The 25,066-nt window shown below is 42.0% G+C and overlaps 1 protein-coding gene across 7 annotated transcripts in view; it reads right to left on the bottom strand.

Moving 5' to 3' along the window:
• RAPGEF6 (Rap guanine nucleotide exchange factor 6) overlaps positions 1–25,066 on the bottom strand; it is a 118,870-nt gene that overhangs the window by 88,899 nt on the left and 4,905 nt on the right. For all 7 annotated transcript variants that reach the window (XM_030504965.1, XM_030504966.1, XM_030504972.1 and 4 more), the window contains 3 exons: positions 3,422–3,492; positions 2,756–2,812; positions 1,386–1,469 (listed from right to left, as the gene is read on the bottom strand). In XM_030504965.1, coding sequence (XP_030360825.1) covers positions 1,386–1,469; positions 2,756–2,812; positions 3,422–3,492 — 212 coding nt within the window. The remainder of the gene's footprint in view (positions 1–1,385; positions 1,470–2,755; positions 2,813–3,421; positions 3,493–25,066) is intronic.

The following is a 25,066-nucleotide window of genomic DNA, read 5'->3' as shown; positions in this document are numbered from 1 at the left end:
CACTCAAACACGTACAGAAAGTTAACAAGGCAGTGCCTGCCCACCTCCTTCTGCTTCCATGGGGCTATGCCTCTTTCAGGCTTGAATCTACAAACTATTTTATTTCCAAAAGATCTGTAGAAGAAGATAGTTTCCCTGAAGCTCTGTTGACTCTGAAACTATCAACTGGTAGACAGTAGATGCAAAGGTAGGTGAGCTTAAGCTACATCTTAACCCTACTAAGTTTGCAGTTGTCTACTTACAGTCTCCTCCTATCTGTCAAGGTAATCATGGAGCAGGTGACAGGACAAGAATTGTGAGAAGGTACCAGGAAAGAATCAGTAAAGCATCACTACCTTCCAGTCTTATTTATGGAGATGGAACGTATCTCACCAACAATCCATTGTAACAGCAGTTTCTCATATAATTATTAAACAAAAGTTGCCAGGCAGGTAGTTTATAATGCAATCCTGTACTTTGAAGAATGATTACAAAATAAAACAGATTAAAACCAACAAGCAAAGGAACCCTGAAACGTACTGAAGTTCTTTAAATACAAACTGTCTGTCAAATGCTCCAGAGGACAAACATAAAATTGGAATTACATTTTAATGTCACCATTAAAAAGCCATAACTGGGGAGTGGGGGTGTTACAAAGCATAGACAAGGACCAAGTTTCAAACTAGAACCCGTTTGCTAACTGTTACCTGTTTTATACAACTCCTCTGTCTGCCCAGTTCTTCCAGACTGACAATTATTCAAACCTGGCTTTGACCTTTTTGTGTATTTAAACCTCCTTTCAGACTGACTCACAATCAGGAACTTGGCTGGGGACAAGGCATAATGCATAACACTAAGTATTACTTGAATGTAATTAAAAATGTGCTAATTACAATTATCCAAGGCACTGATGCATATGAAAAGAGCCTCTAAGTGACTGGTCACTGTGCAGTTCCCTCCACTAAAGATGTATCATATGAGCTATTCAGACCAGGGAAAGTAACTTTAGTTTATCCCATTGTACTTAAAAAAAGGCAAAAAAGCATTGTATTTTAAATTCTACACTGAGGTTGGACAATGCAGGGATGTAACTGGAACAAAATGCAAAGTGAGCTGTGCTCCTCCTTCTCCTGTTCTCATGCCCAAGCAGCACAGCTCCTTCCCCACCCATGTGCATGGCCCCAGGGATGAAGCAAAGCGGAGAACGACTTTACAGGTGGCCCAGAATCAAAGGCATTGGGGGAAACAAAAAGGTTCAAAGATTTCAGCTTCCTGTTGCGCTCCTTAGCTCCCAATTAACAGCAATTCTAGTTTCTCTAATTGTGCACGTCTGCGTTTCTCCTTCAGCTCCTCTGACATTGGAGAGGTCTTGCCTTAACTTAAGTAATAACAACAACTTTACATACCTGCAAGGTGGTAAAAACATGGAATCCTTCATGAGCACAGATCCAGAAAGCAGTATATACCAGCATCTTGCAATGGTTTCTGAGCTGTAAGAGAAAGAAATCATTGTCATCTACTTTCTTCTTACAGCAACTCTGAAATATGTATTATCCAAAATGTTACTGATGTAAACTAACTATCTGCCGCTCTATCAATTTGATATGAGGACTGGAAACTCAAGAACTTTCATTGAATGCTACCAAGTTTTAAAAGGTCTACAACCAACATGTTCCTTCTAGCTTACAACTTGACGTTTAAGTCAACTGAAATAAATATTTCATTGAAATTAAATGATTAATTTTCAGTAAAAACATTTCATTCCAGTTTAAGTGTACATAAAGCTACAAATACAGGAAAATTTTTATCCCGTGCTGAACTAGACTAGCAGTTCAACACTACATGGACCTGTCAAGTGTTGCTGATAAAATACAAGACGTGTACATCTGACTCCTGCTTTGCATTCCTCCCTCTCTGCATTTGCACAGCAGGCACCCATGGCACTGTGTCCCACTGTGCCATTTGATCCCAGATGGACAGACAAGGGGACAGCCAATATTTTAACCTACAGCCCACAGGTCTGCACAGAGGTTTTACTGCTGTGGATTTTGCCTCTTCCTAGAGCACTGCAATGCTACTTCCCAGCTACAGCCCAACATCCCCTTCCTTCTCCAGCACACAACCACACACATACACGTCAACCTGGTGCTGGAGCAGGTTTGTGTCACAGACACCCACAATGTGAACTAGTAGGTGGCATCTCATTTAGGCTCATGTACTGGGAGATATGCCTTATATAGAAAGCTGGGATTAGCTGTGAGAGGATAAATACACCATAAGCAATGCTAAAATATGAGGGGGAAAAAATAATATATTTGCCTCTTGGCAGAAACCTAAAAAGAACCCTGCGCTAAAATACTAATTCTAATGATTTAAAAAGAAGAGATGGTGTTTGAGCTCCATCGCTCCTCCGTACAAGATACTCCCGCAGTCAGTGCCAGCTCCAGGGGAAGAGTGCCACCTACTGAGTTGTCACCACGGCTCCCACGTGTGACACTAACTGCTTTTCCATGGACCTTGCCTGTGCACAGGCACATACTTATGCTGTCCATGGGAGCTGTGCTGGTAACGCATGGGCACCTCTCAGATGCCAACATCATACCACTGGTACAACCGCCTCCGGCCAGAGCTTTTAACCAGCCCGGCCAGGCTTAAATATTGTAAAGCCTTCTATTCACAAGGAGAAAACAAGTAAAAAGTGATTTATTACAATGTGCAAAGAAGTGATTTTGTTTACACTTTTACTGAAGAACTCCAAGAAGTGGCAGGTACTTACCAAAAGAGAACTTGGTTGCCCTTGTACCTCTCATAGCGGGCACTTGATGACATTATTCTGAGAGAGAAGGAGAAGTTTAAATTCAATTTTAATCCCCAAAAGACCATAAGCCATTAATCACCACATTTCAGCAGAATCCCTTTAAGGCTTTAAGACCTTAAATTCAACTATTTTTATGTTCTAAACAAAGGATGTGCTTAACCATAAAATTCAAATTATTACGGTGTTCCTCATTATCCAGATAGAGAATATACAGCATGTTCTCTAAGTGTTTAAATCACTCCCACACATTGGAATTACCCATAGCAACAGAACTGAAGCAACTAAAATACTTCCAACGCGCTTTTTGTGCTTTGTTGGCCTTCCATTTTATGTATTCCAAGATTATCCGAATGTCTGAAGCATTAAAAAGCTTTTGTAATCTGGAGTTAACACAGGGCACTGTCTACCCGGGCCTTTGTAGGCAGATGGGAGCAATCTCTGCCTTCGTCCTTAGCAAAGCTAATTAGTTTAAATTCCATGCCACGTTACTGCATTAAGTTAACTCAGCAATGACTTGGCCAATGCACCAAGTGCCAGCAGACAAAACCTTTGCTCATCTCCACAAAAATACAGCCATGGATACCAGCTGTGCTGAGCAACACTAACTAGCTCCAGAGTACTTACCTGAGCTGATGTTCCCTGAAATGTGAGAGTATGTCCAGTCCATGAAGGAAAGAATAGATAGTACTTAAGTCCTAAAAAGACAGAGAAAAAAAGACAAGACATAAGCAACTTTGTTCACAGCATCTTATCACTTCTGCATGACCCTTTCAGGTTCTGCAGTATCTTACACACTCTTAGGAGATAATCCTAAAGCCCGAATGAGTAGATAGGTCAGGACACAAGTAGACTTGAAGAACCCTGTCCACACTTAAGCTGTGAAAGCAAAAAGAGTGACGTCCAACTGATGCATGAACACTTACCTGAAAAAGACTTATTGAACATATCTCTGAAAATATTATTTACATGAACAGATACAGCAGCAAGATGTGGAATAAGCCAAACAGGACAGTCCTCATCACCCAAGGTCAAAAATTGTTGAGACCTTCTAACACCTCTTTAAAGAGGGAAGTTTGCTAGTAGCAAAGAACCCTAGTGAAAACCTAAACCACACAGTTTAGCCACTATATATGGTGGAGACACACTATTAGAAGTGGTGAACAGGTTTATATTTGTTTAACAATTTTATATGTAGAGAGAAAAAGCTATTTCATGTTCACCTCAGACCTAGGTGGCAACCCTACTAGAAACTCTACTCCATCCTACTGCCTCTCTAACCCTAACCAGAGGGTAACAGTAGAAGTCACTCCAATACACTCCTTGGTGAAGATGAAGACAACGAAGGTTTAGATTTGTCTCCCACCTCCTACTACCAAGACTCAGCATCACATCAGTGCCACCATTAGCAACCACAGAAACAAACAGCGTTTTTGAAGCAACAATATCAGAACATGAAGATGATTTCACTTTACGAGTCGGACTCTACGTGGAAGCTGTAATGAGAAGATACAGCTGTTTAAACTTCTCAGTCCACAGAATCCTCTTTGGTCACAAAAATATCTGTGCTGATGGTGCAGACCACATGCTAGGGAACAGCTCACTAGGGCTATTCATCATTTAATTCACTGTCCTGAACAGGTGGGCTGGTAGCACTAAATACAGGCACAACAAAATCTTTATACACCCCATAGCAGTCTCTCCAGCTTGGCCTTGGAAAATATGTTCTGAGTTTTCAAATGCTGCATTTACACCGTGTTTACAAAAGATAAATCAATATGAACGCTGGCCTCAGAATTTACAATGGATTTACTTTAGAAAAGTTCTTTGGCTTAATAGTCAATGTTTAGAAATATAGTGGCTATAGACTGTTAAATCGAATGAAAGGTCAGACGTAATTGCAGGCCATGTAAAACCAATAAAACTCCAGATTTCTTTTTTTTTTTTTAAATGTCATTACCAAAACCCATGAAAATTAAACAGAAGGCCTGAATGCTGAACACATACACTTACAAAGCACCCGTTTCACACAGACCAATCTCATTTCAATCCTCCGACTGTGAACTGGGCGGAGTGAAACGCCCAAGAGCACTGGCTATGAACCAGACTCCAAACACCAAACTCACACACACAGCCGGCAAGAGATGGCTATATGGCCACCAAAGGTCGTTCGAGGTATCAGACAGCTCAGGTTTTGAGCTCTCCCCCATTCCAAGCAAGGAATGGCTTCAACTTCACCACTAGCAAATACTCGTCACGGGAATGTAGCAAAAATATCTTCCGACTGTACAGGGTCTTATAATAGTATCTTAGCAGTTAAAGAACTTATGGAGCAACTGAAATAAACCCCATGTTCAACATTCTTCCTCCTCTACCTGGACACATGCCCCTCCCAGGCCAGAATAACACTCGGACTGGCTGTAAAGGAAGGACAAGCAGTGGATGCTCTCAATGGATATTCTCCTGGAGAGTTACTATTCAGTGTCACAATTAAATCTATCAGTCTTCATAACTCATTGCATCTATACATGCTCTTCTACATTTTCCAATATTTTCCTACATAATTGAGACTAAGATATAAAAGAATGTCTTTAACAATATGTTTTAGATTAGCACTTCTGTTGTTTTAAATTACAGAAAGTTGTAAGCAGAACAAAAGCTTACGTTCATAATTCATTGTGTCTGCCCCATCCCTGGCAGTGTTCAAGGCCAGGTTGGACACAGGGGCTTGGAGTAACCTGCTCTAGTGGAAGGTGTCCCTGCCCATGGCAGGGGGTTGGAACTGGATGAGCTTTAAGGTCCCTTCCAACATAAACCAGGCGGGGATTCATGTTTAATCACATAGTTTTGAAGTTGTACACATGTAAAACGACCATGTCCTTACTTGAGAATTATTCTATACAGCCCCATAGAGCACAGCCCCATAGCAAGCTGATGCCACATGGGGTGCCGCCTACTCTCCACTTGCAGCCCGCTTGACCAAACAGGACTACTGTACCGACCTAACATGTTTATTTAGGAGCTTGATGAATAAACAGTTGGCAAATTAAAGAGATAAACATTTGCTTAAAGGGATTCATGCCTGGAAAGCATCCCCCAGCTCAGATGTGGGCTGAGATGTGAAGCAGCAGAGAGATCAGCACAGGGAAGGCAAAGCTTCCTATCCCCTCAGCACACAAGAAGGCATTAGCTTACACTGTCCAGTTTAACGTTGATAAATGAAATAAGAACCATCATATTGTTCACTACCCAGCCAGGTGATGTTTCAACAAGCCAAACATATTAGCTACTCATGCATCAGTTTCTATAGGCGTTTTTAAATCAGGATATGTATCACTCGCCCTAAAAATAACTGACTTTTAAATTAATCACCTCTTCTAATTAAAGCAGAGCAGGTAATTTTGTTGGGTGCCACTGAGCACAAGAGTAATCCTGCAATCACATCTCCCGGGAAGGGCTATGGGCTGCCCCCATCCTCTGGTCCACCAAAAGCACCGATCCCATGTGTTTTATATGTCTCATTGAAATAATGCCTTTTTTGTTTAAACAGATCCTTCACAGTCAGCCAGGTGAAGTTCCTCCTCTCCCTCCCATGCCACTTCAAAGCCTAAACAGGGCTTTCCTTGAGGTCCCTTCCAACCTGGTATCCTACGATTCAAGGAGGTTATGTGCAGCTCATCTAGCCCAGTTTTTCCTGATAATGTGAAAATTTCCTATCAGTTGTACTTTGCAAAGTTTTCCTCCCTTACTCCCATCTCATTTAAGTGCTTATAATAGCACTGAAATTATGTTTAAGAAGCTTCCTGAGAGTCTCGTGTTATATTTCTACAGCCAAGGAACATAATTTAACCCCACCGGCGCTGAAGGCACTGAGTGGTCAGCACCGGGCTTGCGCTGTGGCCACCTCATGGAGAGACACTGCCAACCCGGCTGCACCTTGCACCCAAAACCTCCTCTGTTGGACCTTAAAGTGTTCATTGCTCCAATTCCAGGTTTATAAACCTGAAAATAGGATTGGAAGCTGTTATTTTTAGAAATGGATTTATGTGGCCGCACCGGTTATAAAGAGGAAACACACAACCAGGGTACAAAGGGTAGAGATAACTTTCACAGGTACCCACTAGGAATAAAAAGGGCTATAAAAGAGAAATGCCAAAGGGCAACAGTCAATGTCACAACAGCAGAACACAAAGTATTCACTGGAAAGTTACCCCTTCCATGCAAGAAATATGGAGAGGGGCTTTGGACAGGGGCCTGCAGGGACAGGACAAGGGGAATGGCTTTAACCTGCCAGAGGGGAGACTGAGATGAGCTCTGAGGCAGAAGCTCTTCCCTGTGAGGGTGCTGAGGCGCTGGCACAGGGTGCCCAGAGAAGCTGTGGCTGCCCCATCCCTGGCAGTGTTCAAGGCCAGGTTGGACACAGGGGCTTGGAGCAACCTGCTCTAGTGGTAGGTGTCCCTGCCCGTGGCAGGGGGTTGGAACCGGAGGAGCTTTAAGGTCCCTTCCAACACAAACCAGGCTGGGATACTGTGATACCCTTCTCTGTAATCTCTTTGCACACTTCTTTCTGCCAAAACCCAACCAAACACATGATTATTAATGAAAAACAATTTCTCCACATGCTCTAAACTAGGGACCAAGATCAACATTATTTTATCTTGTAATCTGTATTTTCAGAGCTTTTCAGCAGCTGAAATAATAGCTGAAACTAAAGCACAGTATCAACCTTCAGATGGTTTGCCCACATATATTCTTCAATCTTTGACAGAAAACTACCTTGCTGAGGTTATTTAAGAAGAAATTAACTCACATTTTCTATCCAATTAGCTAAAAGTACAGCTCCAGTGAGCCAAGGGAATGAGGGGAACTGGGCAAAGAGTGGAGGGAAGCAGGCAGGAGTTGTTAATCTTGCAAGGAAGGAGATTTTCTAGACTAAAGGGAGATGATACATGAACACTGCAACCACAAGAACCCCGCACAAAGCTTATTTTCTTAACAAAGAAATGGATTTTCTTATTTTTTATCATTATATTACTTCTCAGTTCATTTTTTCAGTTCTCACAGCACTGAGCTCATGAGCAGAGGTGTTCTCAGCCTCTGTTTAAAAAGTGGAGTATATCCATTTCTCCATATTCTCCACGTGAAGGAGAATATACACAGTATAAAATAACATGTGTTTAAGCAGAACAGTAGAAATCAAGGGATTGCTCTGTGCTGGCACCGTTATCACCAAACCCGGCCATGAGGAAAGCCTGGCCCAGCACCGATACACCAGCAGCCCCAGCTTCATTAGGCAGCAGCTTTTATCATCCCAGCACACACATCCTCTCCTAACCAGCTGCTAAACCAAAGGTGGTGCAAAACTATGGAGATTTTAGTAGCAATTTATTACATAAATCAGCTTTCTTCTACGGTAACATCCTCACCCCAATATGCTATGAAGGGAGCCACTTGAATAACTGGACCACTTCTCGTTTTCCCTGACAAATGCCAACTCACATAATTACCACCAGATGCCACAACTGTAGAATAAGGGAAAATAAAAGCAGCACACCAAGCAATACAACAGCCTTCCTTCTATTAATCCAGGACACTTGCTGAAACAGAGTACTGCTGTCCTACGGCTAAAGTGACTTATGCAGCCACCTCTGAAGTTAATTTGAGTTAGCTTTTAACAATTCAATGTCCACCCTCATGAAGGAGTTTATCCCTGCCTCTGTCACCTGAGCTGATGAGCCAAGTACGTGAGTATCATTCCCTTGTGCTTCACCCTCTTCTCTCCTAATCTTTTGTCTTTGATCCAAGGAGCAACTCGACAAAGCTTAGAACTAAGGATCCAGTGGAATGACAGTGGTCTCAAACAGGGAGTTCTCGATACAAAGTTCTCCAACCAACAAACAACAAATCCAGCCAGTACTAGCGTAATTCCCAGGAATCGCATTCATGTGCTGGAAATTCACAGTAAGGTCCAAGACAAATTCCCCTGCAGCATTAAAAGTGGGCAAAAGCAGTGTGATTCTCTGGAGTGAGGATGAGATGATTGCATCAGGAGCACCTTCGCTGTCGATGAACATCAAATGAAAACCCGATGCCTCGCTTGATGTGACCCCAGCCAGGTGTTCCAGTGACACATGGCTATTTTAGAGCACTAAGCAGGAAACCTGTTCTATTTCTACTGAAAATGAATTGTTCTGAAATGACCTCATAGCTGCAAGTTCGGATAAATCTCACAAAGAGCCATCCTCAGCAATTGCATGGATGTGTCAGGGAAGCTGAGGAAGCCATAAATCCCTGCAGAGTGCCTTCAGCACTGCCCAGCTTCGTGTCCTGTGATAGAGGAGAGGCACCAGAAGCCCTCAATGAACTTGAGCTTCACAGATGCCCTAGACCCACATGAAACTTAAGCAAGGGGTCTCAAAGAACACGGTCTAGCAGGTACTATTCACTCAGCCCAGAGTTTTGCACAGGGAATGAGCAAAGAGCAGACACTTGCACGGCAGAACCAGCACTTCAAAGCCGCACAGAAGAAACGGCTGTGTCGGCAAGTTCCAGACAGATTGCTCTCACATGCAAACCTGCCCCAAAGAGCTACGCAAAACCTGTCTCTCGATTCCACCCCAAACATTAAATTCCAGTTGCAAGAACATATGCTTGGCTCACTCGAGGCTTCCCACACCCAAACCACCCAGGACTCCGCGCTCCGCATACAAGAACCTGCCGCTTACAGAAGCGCAAAGGGATTTTGTAGCCATACTTTTTCCAAGGTAAGAAAAGACAGTTGCCAGGATCCATATTCTATATGCTTCAGAGCAAACAAAAATGCTATTATCTCCTAAAGATCTGTTACAGATTCAGCTGTATTACAGATAGTACACTTTAAAGGAAACAGACACATATTTCTGCCTTTGAAACAACAGTTAAACCATATGGTAACAGCTTCCCAAATTCCACTGACATTCAGAAAAGACCATCAGGTACAAACGCTTCCAGGGAAGGGAGCTGCATGGGTGAAAGCTGTCACGACCTCCCTGTTACAGAGAGCTGCTGCTTTCCCTTCAGTGGTCTGCCCAGAGAGCAACAAGTGGGTACAAGCTCCAGTGGAATCAAGCACTCGGTATCAGGACAATGATTTTAACACACTCTTGGACAGTGGCTGAATTTCTCTGTATTACATTTGTTATTTAAAGTGCCTAGATTTCAGTAGAGCAAACAGAAGTAATTCCTGGAGCATGGAGAGCAGGTTGGGTTAGCTGTAACTAGAGGCTTTCCTCCCGCCTGCTGCCACGACTTGCTTCACCGTGATTCAGCAGGCTCCTTATACAGACTGAATGCATCTTTTATTAGGAATCCTGTCGGGCTCAATAAAGACTTTGTCACCCTTCGGGGGGTGTAGCAGAAGAGAGGAAATGTTACTCAGCACAGTTTATGGTTTTCATTGCTTCCCTTCCTGTTACTTCATCGAAGGCTGCAATTCGCGCCGTTTCCTTTATTCTCTGTTTAAGGCCAATTGTAAAAATAGTACTCCCAAATTCTTTCCTGATAATGTAATACCAGAAATAAAAACACAGAAACATGCTGAAGTTCTCTGATCCACGCTGTGCATATTCACATTTCCATACAGCAAGTTCACCAACCTCAGCGACGCTGGTTCAAGCAGCCCAACCTACACAAGCCAAGGCAGATGATACACCCTGTCAGCCACCCCTGGAATCTGCGGGAGCATCCATCAACTACATTTAAACATGGAGCAGAGTGTATGGTCCCTCTTGACTAAAAGGGAGATGATGGCATGGACCAGAAAGCAACTCCTCCATCTTTATTATTTATTTTCCCTGTCTAGTGGCATAAACATTTGACTTCAATAGAAGTGCAAGTGGTGCAAAAGAACATCACAGAATCCCAGACTGGTTTGGGTTTGAAGAGACCTTCAAGCTCATCCAGTTCCAACCCCTGCCACGGGCAGGGACACCTTCCACTAGAGCAGGTTGCTCCAAGCCCCGTCCAACCTGACCAACATCAGCTCAGGACTCCTCACTTAGAGCAACAATTCCCTTTAAAGAGTCCTATTTACCTGGAGGCCATTTAAAAAAAAATCAAAAAGAAAACAAAACAATTTAAATACAAGAACTGAGGCACTATTGATGTGGAGAAAGGATGGATTAATCAGTCTGATGAATGACAATATTCTCAAAGACTTAAATGAAGTATCTTGCAGAGAATGACATAGCTTAAGTAGCTCTCCTAAGGAGTGAAGCTCATCTTGCTTTGTAAGAAATACCACCAATTCTAAAAGCCTAATTAAAGTAGCTCTTGTAGACCACACCAGCAGCAAGCTCCTGCATGATCTTAAATCACCCCCAGAGGTGGCACCCAGTCACACTTGCAGAAAATAAACTGGTTCAGCTACTGCAGAGCTATATTCTATTATTCAGAAAGAATAGCATATATCCCAAAAAGAAGTTTCCCATCTACACCAACAGGTGATGGTTTCCTGGCCTCAACTGCCAGTCTGCTCACCACAGGCATCCTGAGCAATGCTGGGTTTCCTAGGACCTTGCTAAAAATCAGAATCCCTTTATTATCATTTTGTAACTGAGGATCACTGCCCCTGACCCACTGAACAGCTTCAAATGACCAGGAATTTGCTTTTTTAGATTTATAGTCTTACATATGTCCACAACCTCCTGGTACACAGGTCCATCAGACAGCCTTGGACCATACTCTGACCACATTACAAGAATCGCGCCTAAACTCTAAACTTCACATTTACCCATACAGATGACAGATACTTTTTTTTTTTTTCCAAATGAGGAAATGTCACTTGAGTTATTAGAGTATCTTTATACAGGAGAAATGAGATTAAAAGGGATTTCATTTCACTCTCTTCTAAATCCAGGAAGCAATTACAACTGACAGCATCAGTTAATAACAGTATAGCCCTGAATAGGAAACTAAAATCTGGCTTTTGTTTTTGCTGACTCTCAAAAGTAACATTTGCACACTTGGATTTTTATCATCCTTTTTTATTCCTCCCCTATACAAGTAGCAAGTCTCTGAATAGAGCTAATACAGTTTCTTTATCTATTATTTCCTAATAACATGCACACAGGGCTACAGGCATGGACTTAAGAACTACATTCCACTCTTAGGAATAGAATCATCTTCAATAAAGTATGAAGGAACAGATCTTACTTAAGCACAGAGGTCTCCAGAACCACTGTTTCAGTTTATTTACAGACTGAAAGTACCTCCATTCAGCAGAATACTTCTGAAAACACACCAAAAAAAAAAAAAAAGCAAAGTATTTCTACATGAAAATAAAACAAAAAGGTTCTTTACTCACCAATAGCTCCCCACACCCAATACAGATAAACACCTTCCACTTAAGAACCCTGGACTATGTTGATATAAGACTTTGGTAGGAAGAAAAACATTGAAAGGAATGAGGGAGGGGAAATTTTATATTATTTTTACTGCTGTTTCATCACTCCGAGTCAGCAGTTCTGGAACCCCGACTTCGCCAGAGAAAAACTTCCTTCGGAAAAGCTGATGTTGCAGAGTGAAATACCAAGGGCCCTGAACTGGAGAGGCAGGAACGTCAAATGACATTGCTTCAAAGAAGGCAGCTTAGGAAGAGTTTTGAATATCTGAGGCATAGTTCAGCCCTTATCACAGTTCAGAAGAAAAGTACAGCTACAAAAAAGTATCTTCAAGTAAAAGTTCCCAGACACTCATTACTTGGTTTGAAAACATCTTTCCAACTTGTATGTTGGTAATAGAAAACCAAAAGCAAGCTGCCTTGAAAAGACTAGAGCTCAATAGGATGGGAAGCTCAAGATACCCAAAATTAACCTCAATGCTTACACCTATTGAAGAGCCGGATTTTATAACAAACATTTTTCAGTAAGAGATCAAGGACCATAAAAGCAGTTTCCTCACCCAGACTCTTGAAAAACCACCCAAAAATCAACAAGCAAAACAATCAATTTCAGGCTTCCAGGTCAAACAACGCTTTGTAGTCAAGCGGCTCACTACGTGTCACAGTCAAGAGTCTCTCTTCCAGAGGACAAACATCCATCAAATAACTGCATTTCAGTTAAATCTTTTTTGCCATAACTCCAAACACACCAACTTGCCCAATTCGCAAAGAAACTCCTGCACTTTCAAGAGCAGCGGGCAAGAAAGCACCAACGCCTGAAATTCCCTTTTAAGAAAAAAAATGAAACGTGGTAGGAAAGGTCAGGACACTGAAACACTAAGAAAAAAGTAGATTCTTTTTTAATAAATTTGGTACAAAGACGTGGGGATGAGAAGAGAAGAGGTAAAGGATGATATCCAAAACTCCAAAGGTCAATTCTACACTATCAGCAATGACTTCCAAGTATGGCTGTAGTCAACTTACTTGTGTTGAACATTTGAATTCGTTACCTATAAATGACTTTGCTCTTACTACAGAGAGTGCTCTAGGTTTTGTTCTTTCCTCTCTCTTGGAGGGAGTAGCTCCAAGAGCTACTAACAGAGACTCAAAGGACTTGTTTTTTTACTGAAACACACTCCTGTTAACTCTGAACAAACTCCTACCCTAAAAGAGTAGCTCCAGGATAGGTGCTGAAGAAGGCACAGAGGCAAAGACAATGCTGTCTACCCAACACAAACTGGTCCCACAGACACAGGAATGAAGGATGAACTACATAGAGTGATGAGACAGGCAGACAGATGAACCAGACAGCTAATAGTAATACCTACATATGAAGGCAGGAAGATGTGATATTTGGAAAACTATTACTATCTGCTGCCCCCAATGAAGCCCTAAGCAACTGCTGTTTCATATGTCACACACAAACACGTTCCATCGGAAGGATTTCCTCACTCATTTTCATCACGCTTTGCCCCAACGAACCTTTGCAGCAAGTGAACATTACTGTCAAGGTCCTGTAACTACAGCTCCTGCTCAACAGGTATCTCAAGCAGGGAAAGACTAACAGACAGAACAGTAACACTTCACTGCAGTTTGTTTCCACCACATCAACTGTCAGATTTTTATACAAACGGATAAGATTACTGTTATTTTTACGATGGCACACTCGTGCTTTTGCAGTAAATAATTTCCTATTTCTTTGAGAATTCAAGCAAGCAAAGGTCATGTCTGTCAGGAAATTAACTCCTGCTTAATAAATAATAGTGAAGACAAAATGAGATTTCTTATCAATACTGTAACTTATGTCACCAACTCAGTGTCTAGGTAATGGAGAGGAATAGAGCCCCACAGCCTGTCTCAAAATGTTTTGGTGTATCAGTAAGATATTACAGTCACCACACTGCTTCCAACCAAAATACTCTGTGTTTCCATTCAACATTGATGGCAATGCACTGGCACATGAGAAAACACATGAGAATATACTTTACTGCTAATTCCCCCTGCATCCTGGCATTAGGGTACCCAAGCACTACCAGATAGAGCAATCCAGAAGAGTTACTGTAGGCTATAGCCCTTCCAGAAGTTGTAAGTTATCTCAGTGCAGATTGCCACAATTACATTCTACTACTGCCACGACGACTACAATACCTTCTAATGAGGAGGAATGCCAACGTGCCTCTGTACATGTGCATCTGTATATTGGCAAACATAACTTTATCCCGCACCAAGCAGAGAGGTGAAATCAGTAGCTTTTAGCATCTTCACTTGTAGCAAAAAAATAAGCCAGATTGACCCTACTGCTACATTTGACTGCAAACCACCACAGCAAAACTCTAAACACTTGCACTCTGCCACTGCTTTAAGATCTACTTCTGTATTTCTCAACCATACCTGTGCCATAAACCACAAAGAAGCGTAGGGATCCAAAACTGAGGAGCTATATTCTATACATATTCACATATTGAGGTTAACAGGTTTCAAATTTGAAATCAAAGCAACATAAGTATCAGAGGTACAGATACCTCTGCGCTTCCTGAGTAATTACAATTGATCACTGATGCATAATGATACAAAGGAAGTAATTCTAATTAAGAAAATTAGCAGCTTCAGCATTAGGAGAAACAACAGATGAGTGTACTGTCAGGAGCTGAATCAACTGCGAGATAATAATGTTACCCAGGGACTTCTAGCTCCAAATCCCACAGGCTACCCACCAGGCACCCAGCTTCCCAAAGCACACAAACTTCATGACTAACATCCACAGAATTACAGATAAGATGCAGAGTAACTGCCCTCTCCACCTCTGTGCTAAATCAAACCAGTACTAATTGATTACACCAGACATGGGCTGCTTCGGTTGGGCTGTAGTATAGATGATACGGAAACCTCTTCTTCTCCAACCAGCAATTCCAATCTTAGAGAGGCCAAGAACTTCAGAGGCTGTAATTACCTTTGAATACAAACCCAAAACAAGCCAATCTCAACTTTCTCATTCCTATGAAACCATGATCAACACTAATTTGTAAAGCAATGTGCCAGAGATTCCTCCAACACCTCACTCTTCCAGTGTTAGCCAACCACAGCCTCTGTGGAGGTATAGTAAAGCTGCTTTTAAACAAAACAGTTTCATCTAAAAAGACTTGTACTTTCAGAGAGCACGACTACCATTAATCACTGAAGATGAGGGAAAAAAACCCTAATACTAAACTTACCCTGAGTATCAAAGTTAGGTTTATAAGCTGCAATGCAATGCATTAATCTAAGACTCAGACTTTTGACTCATCAGCTCACATAAAAGAAGAAGTTTTGCACAGGGTGATGAAAGGCAAAGTCTGGACCCAGCAGCAGAATGCCTCAAAGGAAGATTACACCACCACGATCTCTGGACAGTTGTGCTTGTGACTGCAGATATGGAGAACGTACATTGTAGATCCCAGCCCCAGGAGAAACAGAAGGATCCGGTATTGCAGTTCAGTCATTTTACACAATAATACCGAAAATTAAGACAGCTCTGCTGTTTTCTTGAAAAGCAGCTCATTCAGCGGGTACGAGCTGCTCATTCACACGGCTACTCCACTGCACTACTTGGGAGGTACACTCTGCTTGAGTGCCAGGAGGAGTGGAAGACCCATTACCTAAAGCTTCTCACTCTATTACATGAGCATTCACAACTGCAAGAGCTATATGATTATTTCAGGTAAAAATATATTAAGGAAAAAAAAAAGTCTGACTAGAGGTTGGGAAAACTCAAAGCAATGTTACTGTTCATGATACTGAACACTGAACTCCATGACCTCCAAGTTCTATGTCGCCTGATTTGCTGGATTTGAGAGACCTAAACTAAGTGCAATGGAAGTTCTCAGCTTTATGGTTGTGATCAACTCTGACTGGTTGCGTAGCATCTGTAACTACAGGTCTGCTATACACCACAATCCTCTTCTTTTACCTATTGTGTACAGAGGGGGGAACAAAACAAAGTTCCTTTCGAGCTGTGAGCGCCAGTCAAAAGTGCAACCCAACAGCATGAGAGTCATGCTGCTGCCATGGTAGGCTAGCACAGACATGCAAGCAAAGAGATCCTTCCTAATGATCACATCAGCTGGATTATGCCCCTTCATTTCTGTTCTAAGACTGCCCATCAGTTAGGAAGAACCAGCACATGTTGAAGATTCCACCAAGCACCTTGTAAGTCACATAAAACAGCATCTACGGAAGAGTGTGCTGAAGGAAGCCTTACTACCCAACACAAATAGGAGCAACAGATGTATGTGATGGGAGCTCAGTAGTCTAACACAAGGACTGCCAGTTTCCTTCCTACTTCAAATGGGAAACAGGAACAGAAACTCCTTCTCCAACACTTGGAAAGACCACCTCTACTTAGGCAAACCAATGCAACCTACCACAGGCTGGACGATGTCACACAGAACCCTGAGAACATAGGGTAAAGTAAATCAGATTTAAGTTGAATATCCTCCCTAGATAACCCCCAATATCTAGTAGCCACTGGCAAGCATAACCCTTCGTGACAAGAGCATATAAACCACTCCCAGAATCAACATGCAACAGCAAAAATGACCCTATCACCTTGTAATGCTAAATACACAATACAGTTTACTACGGCAGACCTCACTCTCCAGGTTTTTCCAATGCAAACTGTGAAGGTGAAAAACACTACAACAGCTCTGGAACTACCTCTTTGTAGGAATTCATATTTGGCCAAAAGGCCAAACTGGATCTGCCCACAACACAACACACCACCGCAAGAATTCTTTCCCTCCAGACCAAAAGGACCAACATTTGAGGCCCCTTAATAACCAGACTGCTTAAATGTCAATGCTTTAATCAGACACAAAAAGATTAAAATGAGAGAACCCCTTAAGGCAGTCATTTTTGTTTTATTTGGCAAGAATTTGCTAGCCCCTCTGAACAAGCTAAAAGATAACCAATAATTAGCGGAGCTGAGGAACCCAGAGAACCCAGATGCAGAATGGTAAATAATTTGTGCTGCTTCCCTGAATGAAGGGTATTTCCAAAATACTGTACTGCAATCATCAAAAGAGGAAGAGGGGTGTATCACAGTTTCATCAAACAAAGGAAAACCATCTATGTTTTAAGCCTGAGGTCACTGGAACAAGAAGACCTCCTAGTCTTAGACATAGCTTGTCTGGCAATACTAGCATGAGCAGTTTACCCAGGATGCTTCTTGGACGCGGGTGGCTTCCTTGCCAACGACAAGAATACCATGAGCCACCTTTTAATGCCAAGGGAGTTGTTTTCACCTGCCGATGCCCAGCTCTTTACACTCGTGATAGGAGTGCATGTACAGCTGCGTACAAGGGTTATTAGACAGTCACAGGGCAAATGCCAGCAGAACATTGTCAATGTTTGACACCAGGGATGCTCCAACAACTGCTTCAAGGAATGTGGCTTCCTTCCTTCCACTCCTTGGAAGCAAGGCCTGGCCACAAGCAGGCAACAGCTGGGCACTTTGGCCCCAGCTTCCTCCCACAGCACACATACATGTAAGTTCATTAAGACTAAGTGCTATTTTCTTCCTGTTTATTTGCTCTACAGACAGATACCCAGTTGTTCTTACACAAAGTGACACAAGAAACAGTTTTGTCAGGATAAACATTACCGAAACTCCTCTGCAAAGCTTATATGAAATCAGTTTGAGTATACTACCCGAAGAGATTCTTATTAAAAAAAAATAGTCTTTTTTCATGATGACTTCTTTACTCAGTATGGCATTTCGGGGCTTGAATGCTGTTTCCACGAGGAATTTAACACCTACTCGTCCTGACTGCTTGCCCTCCAGCCTTCGCAGTTTTGGAGAACAAAAGCAGAAGAGAAATGTATTTTCCTTCCATTTGGTAACTTTTCGGAATGCCAAGTGTACTCGCAGTTCTCTCCCACCTCCTTCCACACCCTCTTCTCGCCCTTCCTCACTATTCTAATATCTCCAATGAGTTCCTATTGCAAGGTCAGTAACAAGGCACTGGGCTTGCTTTTTAGCTTAGATTAACAGTTTTGCAAAACACACCCTCGCTGCCTCAGAAGTGCCTGAAATTCACTGTTTAAATTTAGATAACACAATAGAAAATAGCTTTCTGAAAAATGTTACCTTATATTTTACATCCTAATTTATCAGTGAAAGCTTTTAGTTAAATTATTCTGCAGAAGAAAGTAGGTGCATGACCCCACTGCATGGGGAAAGGTATATGCTAAAGGACATAAATTCCAATAAAGAATTCCAGGACTCCATCATAATTTCTGGTTTCACTCTCAGAGCTGTCACAGCTGCCATTAAAATGAAAAACCAGTTTTTCAGGAACAGTAATTGGAAGCAAGAATAGGAAAAGTAATCTTCGGGCAACACCACTTCATAGGCTCCCTGGAAAATCACTGGGAAACAGCCACCCTGATTCTGACTTCATTTGCTCTTTTAACAAGGTTTAAGGTTCATATGAAGTCTTATTACCTTCTGTAAAGACCAAAACTGAGCTTGATACAGGAAAGTCACAGGTACTAGATTACCTGGTCATCAGCTTGACCTTAGCAGACTGGAGTACAGACAAGGAGATGCTGCAGGCACTACCTGCCCCCTGACGACTACTGTGGCACACTCGATCCCCACAACTGTTCTGTAGCATTAAGAGTCTTTGTGACAGCAAAGTTCAAGAAATAGGAGTCATTTTTCAACCCCCTGTGAGCTAACCTTACCTTCACCCTACCACAACAGTTTAGAGAACTAAGCCTCAAACCGTTTGATCAATAATAGTATGACCTAGCCTGCAAAATCACATCTGTTGAGCCCTAAATCCCACATTTACTGTGATTATCACAAAGCAAGCTGCTGTGAGCTCTGTTCTTTAGTTAGTTACTTAGGCCAACAGCTTGAAAAAGATCCGTAAATACTATCTGTGTAAGCTTCTAGCATTCTGACAACCACGCAGTGAAAACAGTGAGTTTCTGTTTTACAATAACCTCCCAGATACAAAAGCTTTGTTGACAACTGTACTGACAGGCCAGAAAACCCTAGAACCACCGACTGCATCTTCTAAAGCCAGCTGCTTGGAACAAAATAGAAGAAGAGCAGGAAGGATGTGCATCCCTTTCAGGACATCCCGCTAGCCCTCTGAAAGCTTGCTGCTACAGAGAAACAGGCTGCACCCCTAGGCACCCGAAGGCAGATATATGACAGCATTGCTATAGCCTGAGTCAAAGCAGAGGTCACCAGAAAGACCAGCCCAGGAGAACAAGTGCCATGGGACCACCAGAACGCCATGCCAAGATGAGCTGTGGTGCAGGAGCTCTTCGTGGTGGATGCTGTTGAGACAGAACAAAAGCACGAGGCGGTGAGAGCTTTTAGCACACCATGCCTCACAGGCAGCAGAGATGTTTGAGTAAGTATCTCCAGACTCTCGAATGCCTTTAACCAACAACCAGCACTGAATCAACAGGCACAATGCTAATAAAACCAGAGCTAGAAAATCTCTCTGTACTGAGATTATATCAGAATGAGAAGCTTAAAACATAAAACAAAATGAGCAATAAAAAGAGATCAAACCACACCTGGTAACAGGGGGTTCAGACAAAGCTGTTCCTACACATACCGGACTCTGGACACATTAAAGCATGACATAAAATACTCAAGGGCATTTCTTTTAGGCCAAGGACAGCTCTTCCAAACGGAAGGCGTGTGAAGACATCACTGCCATCACTAACCAGGGAAGTTCCTGCCCCAGATCCCGGAGCGGAGTTCCTGCAAGCACCACAGCAGAACTAGCCACACACAGAGACCACCATGGTCTTTCCATAGATGATTCATACATAAGATTCACAAATATAACTGTTTTAGAATATAGTTTCCTTTAAAATCCTCATTTTATATGTATCTCCCAGAAGAGACACCTAAAAGTCATATACCTGAGGTGTGCAGTAGACACCTACAGGTATGCATGCAGAGACACAGAGCAGTCATAGAAAGCAACACTGACACACAAATTACAAAGCCAAAATGTTTTGTTACTCTCTTGTGGCCCTGCTTCCTTCAATGAATCCCAACAAGCAGGAGCAAGTAAGATGAGGCAATAGCCTCTAACTTTTGTGTGTAACTACATGCAAGAGAGACATGTATTTTCATTACTCTTAATGTTAATGTTCAGATTCAACAATACCACCAAGTTTTACACCAAGTTTTAGACACAAGAAGTGCTCGAAGCCACACAACCAGGCAGCATGCAACTGTGCTCATCAGTTTTCGTAAGTATCATTCCTCAAGCAACCTGGAGCTACAACTCGGAGCCTTGTCTCAGCTATACCTAACTGCACACTCTTTATAAGCTGGACTAATGCATTGAGATAGGAGCACTACACCTTTCAAAAGGCCAAGACAATGCTTGAAGATGTCCATACACTTGCTTCCCACAACAGAACCACATTCCTACTCACCGCTTCATTTGAATGACTCAGAATTGGAAATTACATCCCGTAGACAAACCAGGATGGTGGAAGGGCTTTTCACCTTGACATGTAACTTAGTGACTCACCAAGCACAAACCCTGGACTTTCTGCAAACAATGCCAATACACATGAGCCATTGTCCACAGAGTTGTTAGCGCACTGCCATTTGATCTTCTCTTTAATACAGCCATGTTCTGTAGAGTAGACTTTATATTACATGAAGGAATTTGCATTAGTCATGACCAAAGAGCAGCAGTTGCGAACTGAAAACAAAGCATCAAACTCAGCTGGTTCTGGCTGGGTTCTGAGCAGAGCAGAACAGGTAAAGGGACAGGAAAGTCTGTTGAGATTCACACCAGCGGGTACCAAGACAGAGAAGCAGGTTCGAGCAGCCACTGTGAACAAAAACCCCAGGCTCTGTCCATGCTAGGGAAAGCGGCAGCAGTGCAGTCCCAGTGACTTTTCACAGACCCAAAGTTAAAGGAGATGTTATAGAAACCAGCGTGACCGCCATCACTTCTAACAAGCCAATCTCTGGGACGCTTCCAGTAGTAGTGCTGGTTACTTCACACCATAATGATGTGAGCACCAGACACTTATTTAATCAAGGAAAAAGCCTGGATTGGACCTCTGCTGCCAGGAGATCAGAAACCATGAAGTCACAGCTATTAGATGGAAGAACTGTGTGTTTCCAGTTATTAGCACTATGCTTTGTGATGAACAGAGAATGCTCAGTCTAATTTACTTTCCTGAGTTTTTATTACTAGTTCACTTTCTTTAGCATTTCACCCACCCTGAAAGGTGAAAAAGAAAATGCTTTTGGAAAGGTTTTTTTGTGGCTTTGGGGTTTTTGGGAGGTTGTTTGGCCAGCTTTGGTTCATAATGCTCTTGCAAAAATAATCAACCAGGAGAATTCATACACCTACCTCAGGGCACCTTAAGCATCACAATGTTTCTGTTTCTATCTGAGTTTAACTCATTTTACTCATGTCCAAATTTTCCTTCCAAGGACAGCCTTTGACATCCTCACCCACAATACGGGTTAATACGGACACAGACTCTAAAACCAGAAAAGCTCACACAACAGTCATGCTATTTTCTCTACCTGTTTAACACAAAACTTTCTGAACAAGGAAACTTTGTTAGACAGACTCTAAATTTAAGAGAAAACCTATTTGTCAATGACGCTTCAGTACAGCCAGGATATGTACTCGAAGTTAAACAGTGCCCTGGAAACCTGATTTATTTGGTTGGGACCATGAATCTATATTTAACTGAAGTCAACAGGCCTCAACTGTTAAGAAAGCTGGAAAAAATATTTATTCCTGCAAAGCACTAGCAAAGTTTCCTTGCAGGTATCCCAGACAGACACCAGCTGCCCAACAGCCAAACCAGGAGCCCTCCTCTGCCAATGCGGTACCTTGCCCAAGGCTCAACACAACGCTATTTGTGTCTCAGAGACACAAATAATCAAAAGACTAGTATGAGCGACACATTCAGCCTTGCTGCTGAAAGCACAGTAAAAACAAGCTCCAAAAACCGGTCAAAACCAAACAAAACACCCCTCCTAAGACAGACACTGAAGCCCTCACAGCTGAGTATTTACATATATTAACATTTGGTTAAAAACTGGTAAATGCTCCAATATTGTATGTTGGTTCATTTGAAACAACAGATGGATTTGATTTTTTAAGTGCAACTCATTTAGGGCTGATTTCAGCTTCACAAAGTGTGTTGTACTTAAGGTTCCAACTAGCGATAATCTGAATTATTTGGGTACCAGCACATATGCCAGGTTGATGAGTGCTTCTGGCCAACAGGTACATCAAGGCCAGGTTGGACACAGGGGCTTGGAGCAACCTGCTCTAGTGGAAGGTGTCCCTGCCCGTGGCAGGGGGTTGGAACTGGATGAGCTTTAAAGTCTCTTCCAACACAAACCAGGCTGGGATTCTATGAAATTGACTGTACATCACAAGAGTGGAGCTGTAGCCACATGACAATGAAAACAGCTGTAGTAAAATAACCCAATATCACTGAGTTTTATTACCCACACAAGAGATTTGACCCTGCCTTGTCTCAGGAGGGGGACACAAGGTTTAACCTGCCCTGGTTTCTGAGGGATGTTTAGTAAGACTGACCAACTACCAGCAAACATCCATCAATTGGTATTTACTTGAACTTTTGGAATAGGGGATTGAGACACGTCTATTGAAGAACATAATTCTTGATCATCTCAGAAAACAAGGTGCAAATACAATGCTTATGAAAATGAATTCTCAAGAAGCATTTTACTGAGGGAGTACAAGAATTTGCATGCTTGGCCGTTTTATTACAGGAAAACCACAGGTCTAATTGAGATGAACACTCACAATACTACACTGTATTAAGAAACAGAATAATAAGAGACAACTACCCACCCAAAGCACTCTTACACGACAAAATAGAGGAAAATGTAAGCTCTAAAAGCTTCCTAACTCCTGGAGCTGGCAGTGAAGAGACACAGCTCTCCCACAGCTTTGAGGCTTGTCCAACAGTCCTCCGGGATTGTCAGTACCGTATTTATCATGAGCTTAAATACACTCATTTAGTGAGCATAGAAAAAAAACCTGTGGTTTTGTTTTCCCTTCAGCTGAAAGCTATGGGGCAGGAAGAGCAGGAGGAGAAAGGAGGTTTATTACTGTTTCACTGAAAGTAATAAAAGAATTTCAGGACCTGCTTCATTAACAAGAAAACCTGTATTCTGCTTGTGAGTAAGACCCAAACTATTTGAAGAGCTGCCAGCCATCAATGCAACATCCAATGTGCCACTCCTCAGGTACCTCTGTTCTGAGCTTTAATTTTACTAGATGGCTATAAAAAGAAAAAAAAGCTTTACAGCACATTTTATTTCAAGAGACTAATCTAATATTTAAGAAATCCTGACGGTTCGAGGTCTTTTATTGCCTTAGAAAGATGCTGATAGAACAGGGTGTCTGCGAGGCAGCGCACGCTCTCAGGTCCTTCTCTAAGGCTGCAGTTACTTAGCATTTTTGCTAATAAAGTTGACTTTTCTGCATTTGATTTTTCAATCATACACAGCAAAAATAAACCTGTAACTGTCACCTTCACAAGACCGCTTCTGAAGTATTCATAATTATATGACAGGCTTTTATGTTCCTCTAACTGTAAATAATAATTGTTGTCATATGCACATTGCCTTTCTGTACTCCAAAGGTACACAACGACCCAGCCAGGAATTTATTAGTAGTAAGTTGCAGGCGTGTCAGTACACGTTCACCATCACTTTGGTCATCTCCCAGCAACAACCAATACATTGATTTTAAAGGTCTCTTCCAACTTCCAAGCACAGCCACACGCAAAGACAGAACCAAGGATCTCCCAGGTAAAGGATAAGAGCTTCACAGCACTGGCCAGTTCCTTGTTGACATAGCAGAACACTACAGAACAATCTACTGGTCATCTTCAGTTTGAGCTCCAGAACTGTTACTTGCACAACAAGGTCTTAGAAAGCATCAGCTATAAAACACAGAATCATATCACTAACAAAGAAATGGGAGTGAAAGATGTAAGACAGAGGTTAGGTAATAGAAAGGTTAGAAGTAGAAGAGAAGTAGAGGTTAGTAGAAAATTACGGCAGGAGTCAGGTTTCCATCATTCCTCTTTCCCTGTTTTGGAGGCCCACATACTAACAGTAAGGAATTTTTATTAAATACAACCCAGCATCTGCAACTTCATTTAATACAAATTTCTTTTCGCTGTAAGATAACTGCAAGAATTTTGTAGTGATTCTACAATTCTGATTCCATTAAACGGCCATCCCAAAACACTGCCGTTGTTCCATTAACACCTAAAAGCTCACTGCAAACTGCAGGAACAATGGATTTAACCCAGGCTAATCCTCTGTTTCACCTACTGAGTTTTAAAGAAAATTATTAAAAAGGATGAAAAATCCCACTTCAAAATACCAGTTATTTCTGGAAACAAGAAGCAGATGTTCTCCTCTGTTTGGCTCAGCTGTGCTCCAGTACAAGAGTGCCTTTGTTATGCTGTCAGCAATAATTTATTTTATTTATTACAGCCATTTTATAATGCCCATCAATGTACTATTTGCGCATGATTTAGATCCGTTGCAGATCTATTTCTCTATATAGAAGCCGTCAAGAAGCATCACATACACACTCCGAATAGCAGACCCCGTTGTGTCACAACTGTGCAAATTAGGTTTTTTTCCTCTTTCCACTGTATTAATAAAAAGGGAACAGGAAGAGAAGGAGGAGCTGCTATTGCCAAATAAAGTTGAATTAGCATTAATCAAGAATCACTGAAACAAGGCAAAGTTGGGAAAATACAAGAGCTTAGAGTATAAAAATACTCTAACTCTTTGAAGT

The sequence above is a fragment of the Strigops habroptila genome, chromosome 12 (genome assembly GCF_004027225.2).
Source record: "Strigops habroptila isolate Jane chromosome 12, bStrHab1.2.pri, whole genome shotgun sequence".
In the NCBI taxonomy this organism is placed as follows: Eukaryota; Metazoa; Chordata; class Aves; order Psittaciformes; family Psittacidae; genus Strigops; species Strigops habroptila.
Note: the sequence above shows the minus strand (reverse complement) of the source record. Positions and strands in the feature narration are given on the sequence as shown.